The sequence below is a fragment of the Nyctibius grandis genome, chromosome 2, assembly GCF_013368605.1.
Source record: "Nyctibius grandis isolate bNycGra1 chromosome 2, bNycGra1.pri, whole genome shotgun sequence".
Taxonomy (NCBI): domain Eukaryota; kingdom Metazoa; phylum Chordata; class Aves; order Nyctibiiformes; family Nyctibiidae; genus Nyctibius; species Nyctibius grandis.
The window spans coordinates 122,917,165-122,929,676 of record NC_090659.1 but is presented as its reverse complement, the minus strand read 5'-3'; the positions used below and the strand labels follow the sequence as shown (position 1 = coordinate 122,929,676).

The 12,512-nt window shown below is 40.4% G+C and overlaps 1 protein-coding gene across 3 annotated transcripts in view; it reads right to left on the bottom strand.

The window, feature by feature from the left end:
• Positions 1-12,512, bottom strand: part of TENM4 (teneurin transmembrane protein 4) — a 359,290-nt gene that overhangs the window by 76,597 nt on the left and 270,181 nt on the right. For all 3 annotated transcript variants that reach the window (XM_068395558.1, XM_068395560.1, XM_068395561.1), the window contains one exon: positions 4,235-4,354. In XM_068395558.1, coding sequence (XP_068251659.1) covers positions 4,235-4,354 — 120 coding nt within the window. The remainder of the gene's footprint in view (positions 1-4,234; positions 4,355-12,512) is intronic.

Sequence of the window (12,512 nt, the reverse complement as noted above, 5' to 3'; positions counted from 1 at the left end):
AGACATGTTTATTCTACCACTCAAGTGGGGGCATCAGCTTCCCAGACCTATGGAGCTTGGCTTGCAACAGCCTGACGAGTAACTCGCTGGTCCTTGCCAACCAAGCTGCGCAGCATTTGTACTTTGATGAGAACATTTTTTAACAGTCAATTAGCATTTGGCAAGCCCTTCAGCTAGGAGGGAGAAGCTGCTCTGCATGAATCCGGGCACTGAAAGGGACAACGGGAGGAAAGAAACAAGCATTACAAATGATGCTCAACAAGTTTTAGGCAAGTGGGAAAGAGTTTTTATTTGGAAACACCTCCGTTTCACTCCTTTGTGAGCGGTTCTTGGCTTCATTGAGCCTGGGTCAAGGATGGTAACCTGCTGGGGGAAAACATCTGTGCTTCTCCTGCATCCTCAAAACTGGAGGCAGAAAGGAAAGCACCACCTCCATGTCAGGCTCCAGCAGCTGTGAAAACAGAGACAGGCAGTGGTTTTTAGCAGGCGCTGTTGCTCATGAGTCGTTTTTCCCAGAGTCACAGGGTGCAGCTTTGAAGTTACCTTGATGAACTGAACAAAAGCTAAAACCAAAACCAAACAGAAAAAACCCAAACTGAAAACACCTTCCTCCCAGCTTCCCTTAGTGAAATTAAATTTAACAAGAGCAAAACTGTCTTGGGATTGGAGGAACAAGATAATTTCATTTCTGGTTTTGCTGCTGATCTCTGATGTCTTTTTTATCACTGTAAAAAAATCATGCTTGTTGTACAGTCATATTGCTCTGTTTTTCTTAAAAGACTCTGGAGACACAGGCCAAAGGATGAAATTCTCTATTTATCCACAAAGCAGGCTCAAAAAAAAAAAAAACCAGAAAAACTCCACAGAAAAGTGTAACCCTTTCTCTTCTCTTTGCTCTGAAAGTCCATGTATTTGATCCTTCGGAGAAAGCCATGCCAAAGTTGCTGAACGTGATGGCAGGTACATGATGCTGAAAACATCTGGAGACTTTTCTGTCTGTTAACACCACGCCTACAACCATGGGATACTAAGGACTTTCAAACTCTATAAATTAGGAGTTTAATCAAATTTAAAGTTTTATTTAAAAATGCGGTTTATAATCCAGTAGTGATACTTCTGTCTATTAACTTTGCTTTACTGAGAAATCATGTATACAATACAGTGGTTTGAGAGCTGTCATTTTATCTTCATGCCTTTTTATCTGAAAAAAGTCTGTGTCCCAATAACTAGGCTAAAAACGCATTCAAGCCTTGAAGTTTTGCTCACACTAAGTAACATGACTCAAACAGGACCACAATTTCACTATTAGAGGCTGCATCTGAGTACTGTAATAGTGAAACTTGCTCGCAGAGACATGAAATACAGTGAACCCACTTACAGGGGTGAAAAATTCAGCTCACTGTAATTTTAAAACTGAAATTTTACTTATGATACCCATTTTGAAACTTGGTCGTGCCAAAAAAAAACCAAACCCCAAAATCCTGAAGCAACAAAATCAGCTTAGGAACCAATCTAGCTAAACTGATGCAATTCTGTCTTTAAGCTCCCTTACTTTAAAACCACAGCTATTGCCCTGCTATCAGTAAACTGATTTGCTAAATCAGTTTAAGGCAACTCAGTGCACGTTTTCAAGAACAGATATTCCTATGGTGAATAGGCCAAATAATAAAGCCAGTGAGTTTTATGCAGGTATCTCATAACCCCTGGAACAAGGTAACTGCTTCCATGCGTGCTCCCATTTTTTCTCCAAACCAGTGACACCGAAGATGGTCCAGATGACCCCATATGGCTGTGCACTGCTACGGACTGGGAGTGCGTGCAGTCTGCTACTGTAGTTCAGGAGAAACTACTCTTTGCTTAAGAGCATCAACTTCTTAAAACATAGTGACTCGATTACATGAAAACTGCACTGTGGAAAAGCTGATGAGAAGAGAGTCATGCTCTATTCAGAAAATTACTGAAAACCATCCAAACACAGAATAGAAATTGTAGCAGCAATAATTCTTTATGTGATTTTGAAAGTGCTTCACACATAGTATTTAATAAATGCTATACTAATCAGTAAGGAAGGCAAGTAAATGTTATCTCCCTTTCTCAGGCTGGTTGTCTGGACTAGGAAGGTTAAGAGATGCATCTAATGCTACCTGCTAAATCAGCAGCGAGGCTAGGATTAGAAATAAGAGATGTCTGACATCATTTTCTGCCCTGACAGTTTTAGTCTGAATGCTCTTAAATACTTCAAGGCAATTTTTAGAAGACCTCACCACTGAGGAAGTCACTGGATTTTGGTGTTCTTTAAGAAAAGGGCTTTCACTTGTCCATTTATTACCTCCAGAGTACACAGACGCACTGCTGTGCCAATTAATTTGAGAAAATATCTGCATGTATGCCTCAGCCAATTTTGGAAGGTATTTATGATTCAAGAGACTCAGCACTGCAACAGGACAATTTGTTGAATGTCAGTCGTGCACCAGACCTGCACAAGGTTTCTGTAGAAGCAGACTGATTTGAAAGGAAGGTGAAGCAAGTGAAATGAGAAGAGCTGACACCACACAGTCTGGGGTTAGACTGACCACCAGCAGCTGCCGACAGAAATCCCAGCTTCAGGATGAGTCCCACTTGGTCACAGATTCCCTTGTCCGAGACAGCCGATCTCTGTCATTTTTATCATTTGGAGCCAAGTGTCTGTTGGGGGCCAAGTCAGCAAAGTGCAGCACTGGGCTCCTTGAAACTAATTTAACTTCTGGAGGCTGGCAGCAGGCCCTGAGGAACCAGCAGTGCACTAAAGATCGGTGGAGCATACTGATGCTCCAGATGCATTGCTTTCTGCCCCGGGTCCCCTGCTCAGCTGGAGGTTGGGAAGGACATGGTGTGGAAGGAACATCCCTGGCTTGAACTGCCAGTAGAAGTAGGTTTATAGCAGGGGGGTTTGCCTTTCACCGCCCAGGAACTGGAAAGAAACAGTTACTCAAATGTTACAAAGGTCTGGAGCTGGGATATCAGCACTCACCTTCATGCTCTGTCCCTGTTTAGCTCACTGGTATGTTTTGTTTGCTGCCTAGAGGTGCAGTTTAAAGTAAAGCCCCTCTGTGCTAGGTACAGTGCAATTGCAAAGCAAAGAGATGGTCCCTTCCTCAAAGTACTTGTAATCTAAATGAAAGATTACGCACAGTAGTTGAGTATTGTATATATGACAAGGAAATAGATGAAAAAAAGGTTATGGCAGGCATTGTTGTTCAGGAATTTTGCAGGCATATTTATCTGTTCTAATAGACACAGATCTTGTGCTGGTCTATACACAGCAATCTGATCTTGAGAGTGCAGTTTGGATTTCACTTTCACGCAAAGTAGGTTCACTAAGGTTGACAGAGATACTCATAGCATAAATGTGCAAGACTCCTTTTTGCAGTGATGCCTAAACTACGGGCAATACAAAGGCATCATCTCCAGGGGCATCCTTTTCCAAAGGAGACCACTAGTTTTCCTGGGTTTCCTATTTATTATTGTCACGTTGTCCAAGAGGTTGACCATCACTCAGAAAGCCTCCTAGTCATCATTGGTGTTACAATAGGTGCAAACTCCACTGAGCATGAACAAGGCAGTGTTAAGCACACTTTGCTAGCACATGTTCCTCTCTTTCATTAGAATTCTATCAGCTTCTCTGGCCAAGTCAAACCTTTAAAGTCGTGGATTGGAGAGGTGCTAAAATCTATAAATCCTCTCTCAAGTGCTAGTGGTTAGTAATCAATACATAGAGCATGTGCAGCTGGAACCCCTTATGTTTCATTTTTGTTCTTAAAAGAAAGGAAGCCAATTAGCACTGACAGACAAAAGATAAGATGAAAGACTTTCCCAATTTGCAATGCTTTTGTTTTGGTTGAGCGTGATTGCTCAGATTTTAAGCACTTGCCTCTAACACACCCGTAATCTTAATGAATTCTTCCTAATCATTTCAACATGGATTAGCAAGAATAGAGCTGTTGGGAGCAGGAGACATCTTTTCTTTACATGCATGGGCACTGCATTACCCAATTGTTGGCTAAAGATTCTAGGTGATATCACGAAGTTAATAATAAAAAATAATAAAAATAATTGAACAACTAACAATGACGCATCAACATCTTCAAAATGCATCAACAATAAAAGTGCTCCTGGAAGGAGTTTCTCTTTAGTGTTGATGGTAATAATGCCGTAATTCCTTCTTAAACACTGTAAATCTATAAAGATGTCCTACCTGCCATCTTGTCTGCTGATTGTGTATCCAAAAAGAGGATTGTTGACAAAGCTGATATTCACTCCAACGAGAGGGGTCCCATCTGCCGTCATCACCTGGCCTCGAATCACACATGCATGTCTGCAAGAAGGAGAAAAATGGTAAGAAATAATAAGTCTTTTGACAAATTGAAGTTTTTCCTCTATTTCTATGGCTGGGAGTTCCTATGGATTAGAAAGCACAGGCCCTTACATCCTGGAAAGCTGGGGGTCATTCTGTGTGTCTTGATGGTGAGCTGCTGCTCTGAAGGACTTTCTCAGGAGTTGTGTAAGAACATTCGACACCAAAACTGAGGTTTACCTTCATCCTACTCTTGAAAAGCAACTGCTGCAGCATATACTTCATTAACTATGGACTTCTGTAGGGTTCACAACATCACTCTGGAATTTTCTATAACCAAGTTTCACAATGTCTTGACAATATTGCCCTAATTAAGGGCAAAGCACATTTTAGAATCAAAGAGAACAGAAACCTACCAAGCACTGCATGGACATATTTAAGGCACAAAAGCCACAGAAGCACTCTGACCAAGGCTTGACAGCCCATTTTTTCCACGCTTGGGAAAGCCACGACAGATAATTTGCTAGGTTCAGATAGCTTCCCTACAAACTACTTGGGGAACCGAGCACGCTAAGAGGACAGGCTTTTTCTTCCCATCTTTTTCTTTCCAAGTTTGGTAGATTGCACTGTTTTATAGGCTACATCTATTCCAATTACTCTATGCTCTGTAATGTGCTCTTTTATCTAAGGATTTCAAGGATCTTTACAAACATTGATTAATACTGCAAGACAGGTATTTTACAGAGAGAGAAAATAAAGCACAGGGTGATTTGCAGTTGTCCAAGGTCAGTCAGAAAATCTGCAGTAAAGCCAAAGACAGATTTTCTAGGTTCTTATTCCAAAGTGTGTTTCCAGACCTCTAAGTCATTACTACACCTCTACCTTAGGAGGTTCCTATAAAGACAAAGCATCACACGTCTATGAGAATGCCTGAACTCAATTTTTGGCTGAAGGTAACTATTTTTCTGAGCAGCAACAGCAAATTGTGGTGTCAGTGTGCTAACGTGACCCAGTGAGCAATCTTCCTAACTGCTGTCCTGCTGGAGAGCACAGACTGAAAGCCAGTGTTTCTACAGGTGCAGGACCAGATCTCAGCTAGAGTAAATCATCCCAGCTGCACTTGCTATCGACCCACTCCAACTGAGAAATGTCGCTTTACTTGTTCACTGAGGCAAAGGATGATATCTGCAATGTTTTGTAAAGATGATTTCATAAACACGGATCATCAGGGGAAGATCAAGTTATTTTCTTGCAGTCCACCTAAAAATCTGATATTGTATAACGCAAGGAGACAAAATATAATTTCTATTTAATAAGGGCTTCACTATTTGTATATTCCACAGTACAGAAAACAGACTATTTGTCAGGGAGTCTTAAACAACACTCCTACAGATCTAAATGGAGAGCTCCAATATTAAAAATTCTCAAAGCGCTACCAGAATGTGTCAGCAATCTAAAGTGTGACTGGATTAACATACAATTTTGGGACAGGCCACAGGAAAATGAGATAATGGAACTGGTTTGTCTGTCACTGAGTTTTCTTTGATATATCATCACTGACTTGTTAGGAATCATGTAGGAAAAAACTCAGACCCAGCTTGGAGGTAGTAATATTCTTAATACTTCTGTTGCTTCTCCCATTGAAGGCTCAACTCAGCTTCCCATATACACCAAATTCAAAATACTGTTCCAATACAGTAATATGCACATCACTCCCTAACAGGCAGGCAAAGCATACTCAGAGGATCACGATGCCATGGAATATGCTTGGAAAAATGTCAATGCATGGAGTAATTCCACCAAAGTCAACAGGTCACCAACTGTAGTGCAATTTTTTGCATGAAGTGAATATGTCTAATCACATGTCTGAGCTAAAAGCAGAAGCTAGGCCTTCTCTTCACACATTTTTCCATGATCCCTTCCACCCTGCCCCATCTCCTTTTCCATCCTTTAGAGAGACCTGAGGAAGGGTTTGAAACTGTCTTCTCTCAGCTTCTCATCAAATGGCTGCACATTTTGTGAAAGGCAAGGAATCACTACAGACTGTTGCTTGAAGACTAAGACCTGAGCATGAGGGACTCAGTATTCTGAATTACTGGTAACATATTCAAGCCAACACTGGGACTATGAATGTTTTAGAATACTTGAGAGACAAGATCATACATTTTTGTGAACCCCAAAAGAACACTTCCACCTGTTGTTTCTTCCTTCCAAGAGTTAAAAGCAAGCAAAGGAAAAAATAAAACATGTTGCAGGTGTCTCTCCTGCTGTTCTACACTAAACACATATCCAAGCAGTTGCAAACTTCTAAGTAATATTGCAAGCGCATTGGCCTAGATCCTCAGCCCACGTTAATGGGGGGATGTGCTTTATATCAGCAAGCATCTGGTCCATTACATATCACTGGCAACTATTTCTTAAGTAATGTGCACCAGCACAACATGAACAAAGAGCTTCCTCTTGCCTTGGCAGCTGTAACAAATGCATTTGAACTCCCACCTTCCAGGAAGAAGCTCGGATCCCACTCTAGACGATGCTTCACAGCACTGCACTCCAACTCCGTTAGCATATCTGCATGCTGACTAACTTGGATGATGCTGGCATCTCTTCTCAGAGAAGCAGCTCGTCAGCAAGCCCAGCTGCATCCACCATCCTCCCGAGGACTATAACAATAGCTTTATTTACATGCTATGAGGAAAGATATTCCCACAAAGGGGACATCTTTCCCAAACCACAGTGATAAAAAGAAGCTGGAGCAACACGCACAAATGTGAATTCAGTTAGAAGAAGGAGGGATGGAAACTGGAGGAAAACCAAAGCTCAGACTCTGCCTAATTAGAGTCTCAAATTTTCTCCTTCCCTGGGTGACAAAACTTACCCCACTTGGAAAAAACAGTTAACACAGTGCATTGGAAGCAGCTGGCTTCTCTAGTGTCAAAATGTCCTTTCTGGAGGTAAGACTGACTACCCACAACGTACCGAGCCCCCCAGGAACCTGGTTAATGCTAATTTAGTCAGCCATTTCCTTCAGAAGACCTTGGTCTAAATGTAATTACACTACAAACAAGTTAAGTGGTACTGCTAAGACACTCAGCTCCGCTAGAACATCTCCCAATATATTTACATAAAATTATCTCTCACGTTAATAGCAGAGATTTATTCCATCAGTCTAGGCCTGCCAGTACAGAGTGTTTTCTGCAGTTGAACAAAATTGAATTTCTCATAGTTGGAGCCTCATCTTCCCATTGAATTGTTAACATATTCCACCTATTGCCTCTGTTTTCTGGCTTTTGTTTGTTTATTTCTTCGTTACTTTTACATCAGGCTGTACGGATTCTTGTTTTACAATGAACAGCAGTCGGCTGTTTTTCTTCTTCTTTAATCAGGCTTTTTCTTTTGTTTTTAATTTGTCCATAAAAACTTCCCTGAAAGATCAAATCATTGTCAAAATGCTATCTGGAATGTCAGATGGTTTACCAGACAATGTTACACCATTGCTTTGTGAAGTCATTCTTTATTCCTTAGAAAATTAAATTAAGTCTTCCTGGTGAGATCTGGACCACAGTGGCAAAACAGACAGGGGCGCACTGATGCCTTTCCCATTGCTCAGATATAAAGTTTGACAGGCTGTCAACAAAATCCGAGCAGAGAAAAACCATTTTAGAACAGAAGCCAGAAAAGTAAATTCCCCAAAAGCCATTTCACATTATGGGAGCACATTAAAGATTTGTCTTTAATACTGACTCTGATCCAATGTCTCAGACATTGGCCATTCCAATACTTCTTATTCATAGATGTTTTCTGCTGACACTGCGCTTGGCACTGGGAAATAGACAAAAATACTGCTTCTGCTAAACACTTTTCAATGGGAAAAGAAAATTCCATACATCCTAAACCCCCTTTTGCTGCAAAAAATGTATATTCTTTCCTTGACTGAGAATAGGCTCCACAGGAAATGAATTTCTGCAGCTTCTCAAAATATTTCCTCCGTAACACATTTTGCCTTCTCCTTTGAAGTTTTCAGATACATGGAGATGATTTTCATGGCTGCTTAGCCATCCTCAGCCAAGTTATTCATAATAAATATTTTAATTTGCCACTATAAACCTCTTAATCTCTTTGAACTTAGTTACCACTTCCATATTTTATTGGTGCATATATATATATATTTATATATGGGATTTATCGTTCTGCTCTGGATGCAACTTCAACAGAGCACCATAGAGTGAAAAATCTAGAAAGTTATTACTCACTGGGAAGAGCATTATTAATGAAATTAGGTGATCTCAGTTCTATTTCTTCCTCTGCTATAGACTTTGTGTGTGACACTGGTCTTGTCAGCTAATCTGTACATGTCTTTCTACTCCACCTGCAAAATAACAAAGAGGCACAACCCCTCCCTACAGAGACAGTAGGATAATTGTAGCAATCTGCTAATCCCTTGCACAGATATTTTTACATTCTAATGGCACTTCATCTGTGATATGCTTAGACACCTTGCTGATAAGTGCCTATAAATACAGTCATTTGTTACAAACACAATCTCATGGCTTTAGCTGCTGTGACCTTTTTGCTTGATAATGAGACAAGATGAAGCAAAATGTACCTTGTCCATTTTGGGTTGAATGCACCTGTCTCACATTAAACAACCTCAGGGCAGTCTAGTACCAGGATAGATAGAAAAATTGGTAGAACGCCAGGTAAAAGCTAAGGGCATCATGATCAAACACACAGACAGAGAAAGTGCCTGAGCTGACAGATGAAGGACAAAAGAAGAAGAGGAAACAGCAGAACATACAGATCTTCAAGTTCATTGCTTGTGGCAGTATTTCCCTCAAAAGCTGTCTGTAAAAAAAAGCCCTGCCCACTTGACTCTTAACTGTGCTGAAAAAACTCCTGGTAGTCTTGCCTTGAACTGAGTCAATCCCTGTCTGGCTCTTCAGTTCAGTTTAGCTGTAGGAAAAGCTTAAATTGGAAACTCACCTACTGATCGTAGCTGCTATCTGAATTAAGGAATTAAGGTTAGGAAAAAGAATGGAAAAAACATAGAATCATAGAATCATAGAATCGTTTTGGTTGGAAAAGACCTTTAAGATCATCGAGTCCAACCGTTAACCCAGCACTGCCAAGTCCACCACTAAACTGTGTCCCTAAGCACCACATCTACTCGCCTTTTAAATACCTGCAGGGATGGTGACTCAGCCACTTCCTCAGGCTGTTCCAATGCTTGATAACCCTGTCGGTGAAGAAATTTTTCCTAATATCCAATCTAAAGATCCAGCTGAAGGGCTCCTTGTTAAACAAGAAAGGCATACTTATATGAAAAATACTGGAAATTAAAGGGCAGTCATCCAGAAAGACCCTCACACCACCATGGATAGCACAAGTGACTTTCTGAAAGGGTTTGGCACATGTTGGGCAGCTGGGATACAAATTGTTCATTAGGCTGAGCAGAGAAGCTCGCCAATAAGGGGAACACCAGAATGCCAGTGTCAATCTGACAACGGGACTAAATGAGCTGACATTTGACCAAGTCCCAAGCGGGGACTTGCTAAAGTGGCACTGACGGACATGGTTTGCACCAGATCCTGCCACTCAACTTTCTGAACAGCTGATGGAGTGGAAGACCTGGGAGAAAAAGATTGGATGATGACGAGCAAAGTTCATAAGAGCTCTGACCAGGCTCAATAAAAGAAAGTCAATTCTAAGTTGCTTGCAGCAGGCAACAGTATCTGCTCTGTTTGTTTAACCCACTCAGTGAAGCTATTTATAAGGTCCGATCACTGAAGGCTCAGGAGATGCTGATGATTCTTTATGTGGGTACAGTCCTTAACTGTTAACCTTTTGCAAGAAACCTTCTACAGTCTTTTAGATATTCTACAAAACACACAGTAAAGCCAACTGAATGAAATGCTTCAATGAAAACCCATAACTTAAATTGTCTTAAGAGGGACAGAGGAAAAATCAATCTTTTACAAATGTGGCTAACGTAGTTGGTATTTCAAGTACAGAGGAAAGTGCTTATTAATCAAGATTTACAATAATACCGCTAGATGTAGATTTTTATTCTTGTTGTCTCTTTAGAGTCTAACCTCACAGTATCAAAACAGAGGGTCTTCTTCATCTGAAATTTTTAGTATTCATGAGTGGGATTGGTTTTGTGACAAGCTGTTGTCCAATTTCTCAAACTCTGTATGCATCTGCCTGTATTCTGCTCCGTGAAGACTTACAGATAGTTCTCAAAAACCTTCTTTGGCATCATCTTTGATAGCAATATCAGTGACTGCTAGTTGTAGCTCCTCCAAAGGAAAACATGTAATTTTTATTGTATGACAGTTTAGTAACAAAATGTAGCATCATTTGAGAACTACCTACTACTTCTAGGAAACCTATGATCAAATGATCATTGGTCTCAAAACAATTCCCTATTGGCTCCATTCCTGAAAGACTCAGGCCCTCATTGCTTTGAAAGCTTCTCCCAAGATTTGAACCTCATTCACCTGCTCAGTGTGTGCCCTTTTTCTCTTTATGAAAGCACTATCTTCCTCTCCGATCTGCCAAGCAATCTGGCCACTGTTGGAAAGAGATGCCACTTCTGCCATCCAAAACATCTTGGGTCTCTATGCCTCATTGACTCACTATTTTTGCATCCCAAGATTTCTCAGTTGGGCTATAATGGGAAGGTGGGAGGATAAGGGATACAGGAAGGCTGCTCGGCAAACAGGAAATAAAGAGGAAAAGACACTGATGATGGTCTCTGAAATTATAAAACTGGCTCCAACTATACTATTTAAGTGAAAGTATTTTAGAACAGAGCTTTATAGGAAATGCAACACATAATAAAATTGAGCTGTGCTTTACTGCAACGTTTCAGTGAAGAATCCTTTTATTCACAGTGTGGTTGACTAAGTAATGCTTTAAAAGTTGATGATTCTCTCCTTTACTGCAGTAGAACCAAAGAAACACTCTCTTGCTTTGCACAAGATCTCAACGAAACAGAACCACACTCCTCTTTCTTTAGGTCTGTAAAATCCAAGTCAAGCATTCAGTAGCTCATAAGGTGCAAGATAATTTTTCCACCTACCACTGAATTATGCTCATTTCATAATTTTTCAGAAGTGATCCTATAACCATTATTTCTATGAGAGGTAAAGACTTTATGGTGCAATAACTTTCAGAGGTGAATAATGTATTCATGCCAAGTCTTCACAAAAAATGTCTGCAGAACTTACCAGTTCTGTACTACTGCAGTATTTTACATCTGGTATTTATTTTGTAAGCTGTGGCCAGACCCAAAATAAAAGCTCTGCAGAAGATCCAAAATAAAAGCAATTCCTTCCATTGAATTTGAGGCACCACGAAAGCAAAATTGAGCAGGACAGAAGGAAAAGACTTTATTTCCAGGTTAATTATAAAATGAGCTCTCTTTTTGATCATCATAGGGAAAGTTCTTTAACTACATATAAGCTGACTGATAGCTTTGTAATGATCCAAAGGAATTAGGAAAAAAATTGTTCAATAAAATACATAAGATTTTATGATTATGATTTTAAAACTGCTTTTTTATGTATGAGGTTTTAACCAGTTTAGCAAGTAAATGTCACACTCAAAGGACAGACTCATCCTAATATATTGAAATGGTTGAAAACTGTACTTGGACTCAGCTCTTAGCATCCAACAGCTAGAGGTGACTGCCCCAAAGCTGATGTTGCAAGGGAGAACTTCACCCCATCAGTGCAGAGCCAACAGGATCAGCTCACACCAGTTTCCCCTGAAGTTTTAAGGGGGAAAGATTTTACACTAAGCTGACCGAGGGTTGCTCAAGCTCTCCAGTCTGGTCTGAGGACAGCAAACCTCCGTAGAAGTGAGACAGTAAAGAGCTGCAGCAGAAAACACCAGCTTTTTGCAGAATAAACGTGTTAGGGTCCCACATGAGAATCATTACAACAGTGAGCAGGTATTTAATTTGAAGAAGCCTTATGCAGTAATGAAATAATCAAACCTCTCTATTGAATGGGATATGCTGTTTCTAGTGATGGTATTATATACGATGGAGCCACTGACTCAGCTCATAGTTATCACGCCAGACATGTCTATCAATGAGTAATGTAAAACAATGGGCATGTGGGCTGCTCTTTTTTCAGAGGAATGTACCTTGATAATCATATATCTGCATGAC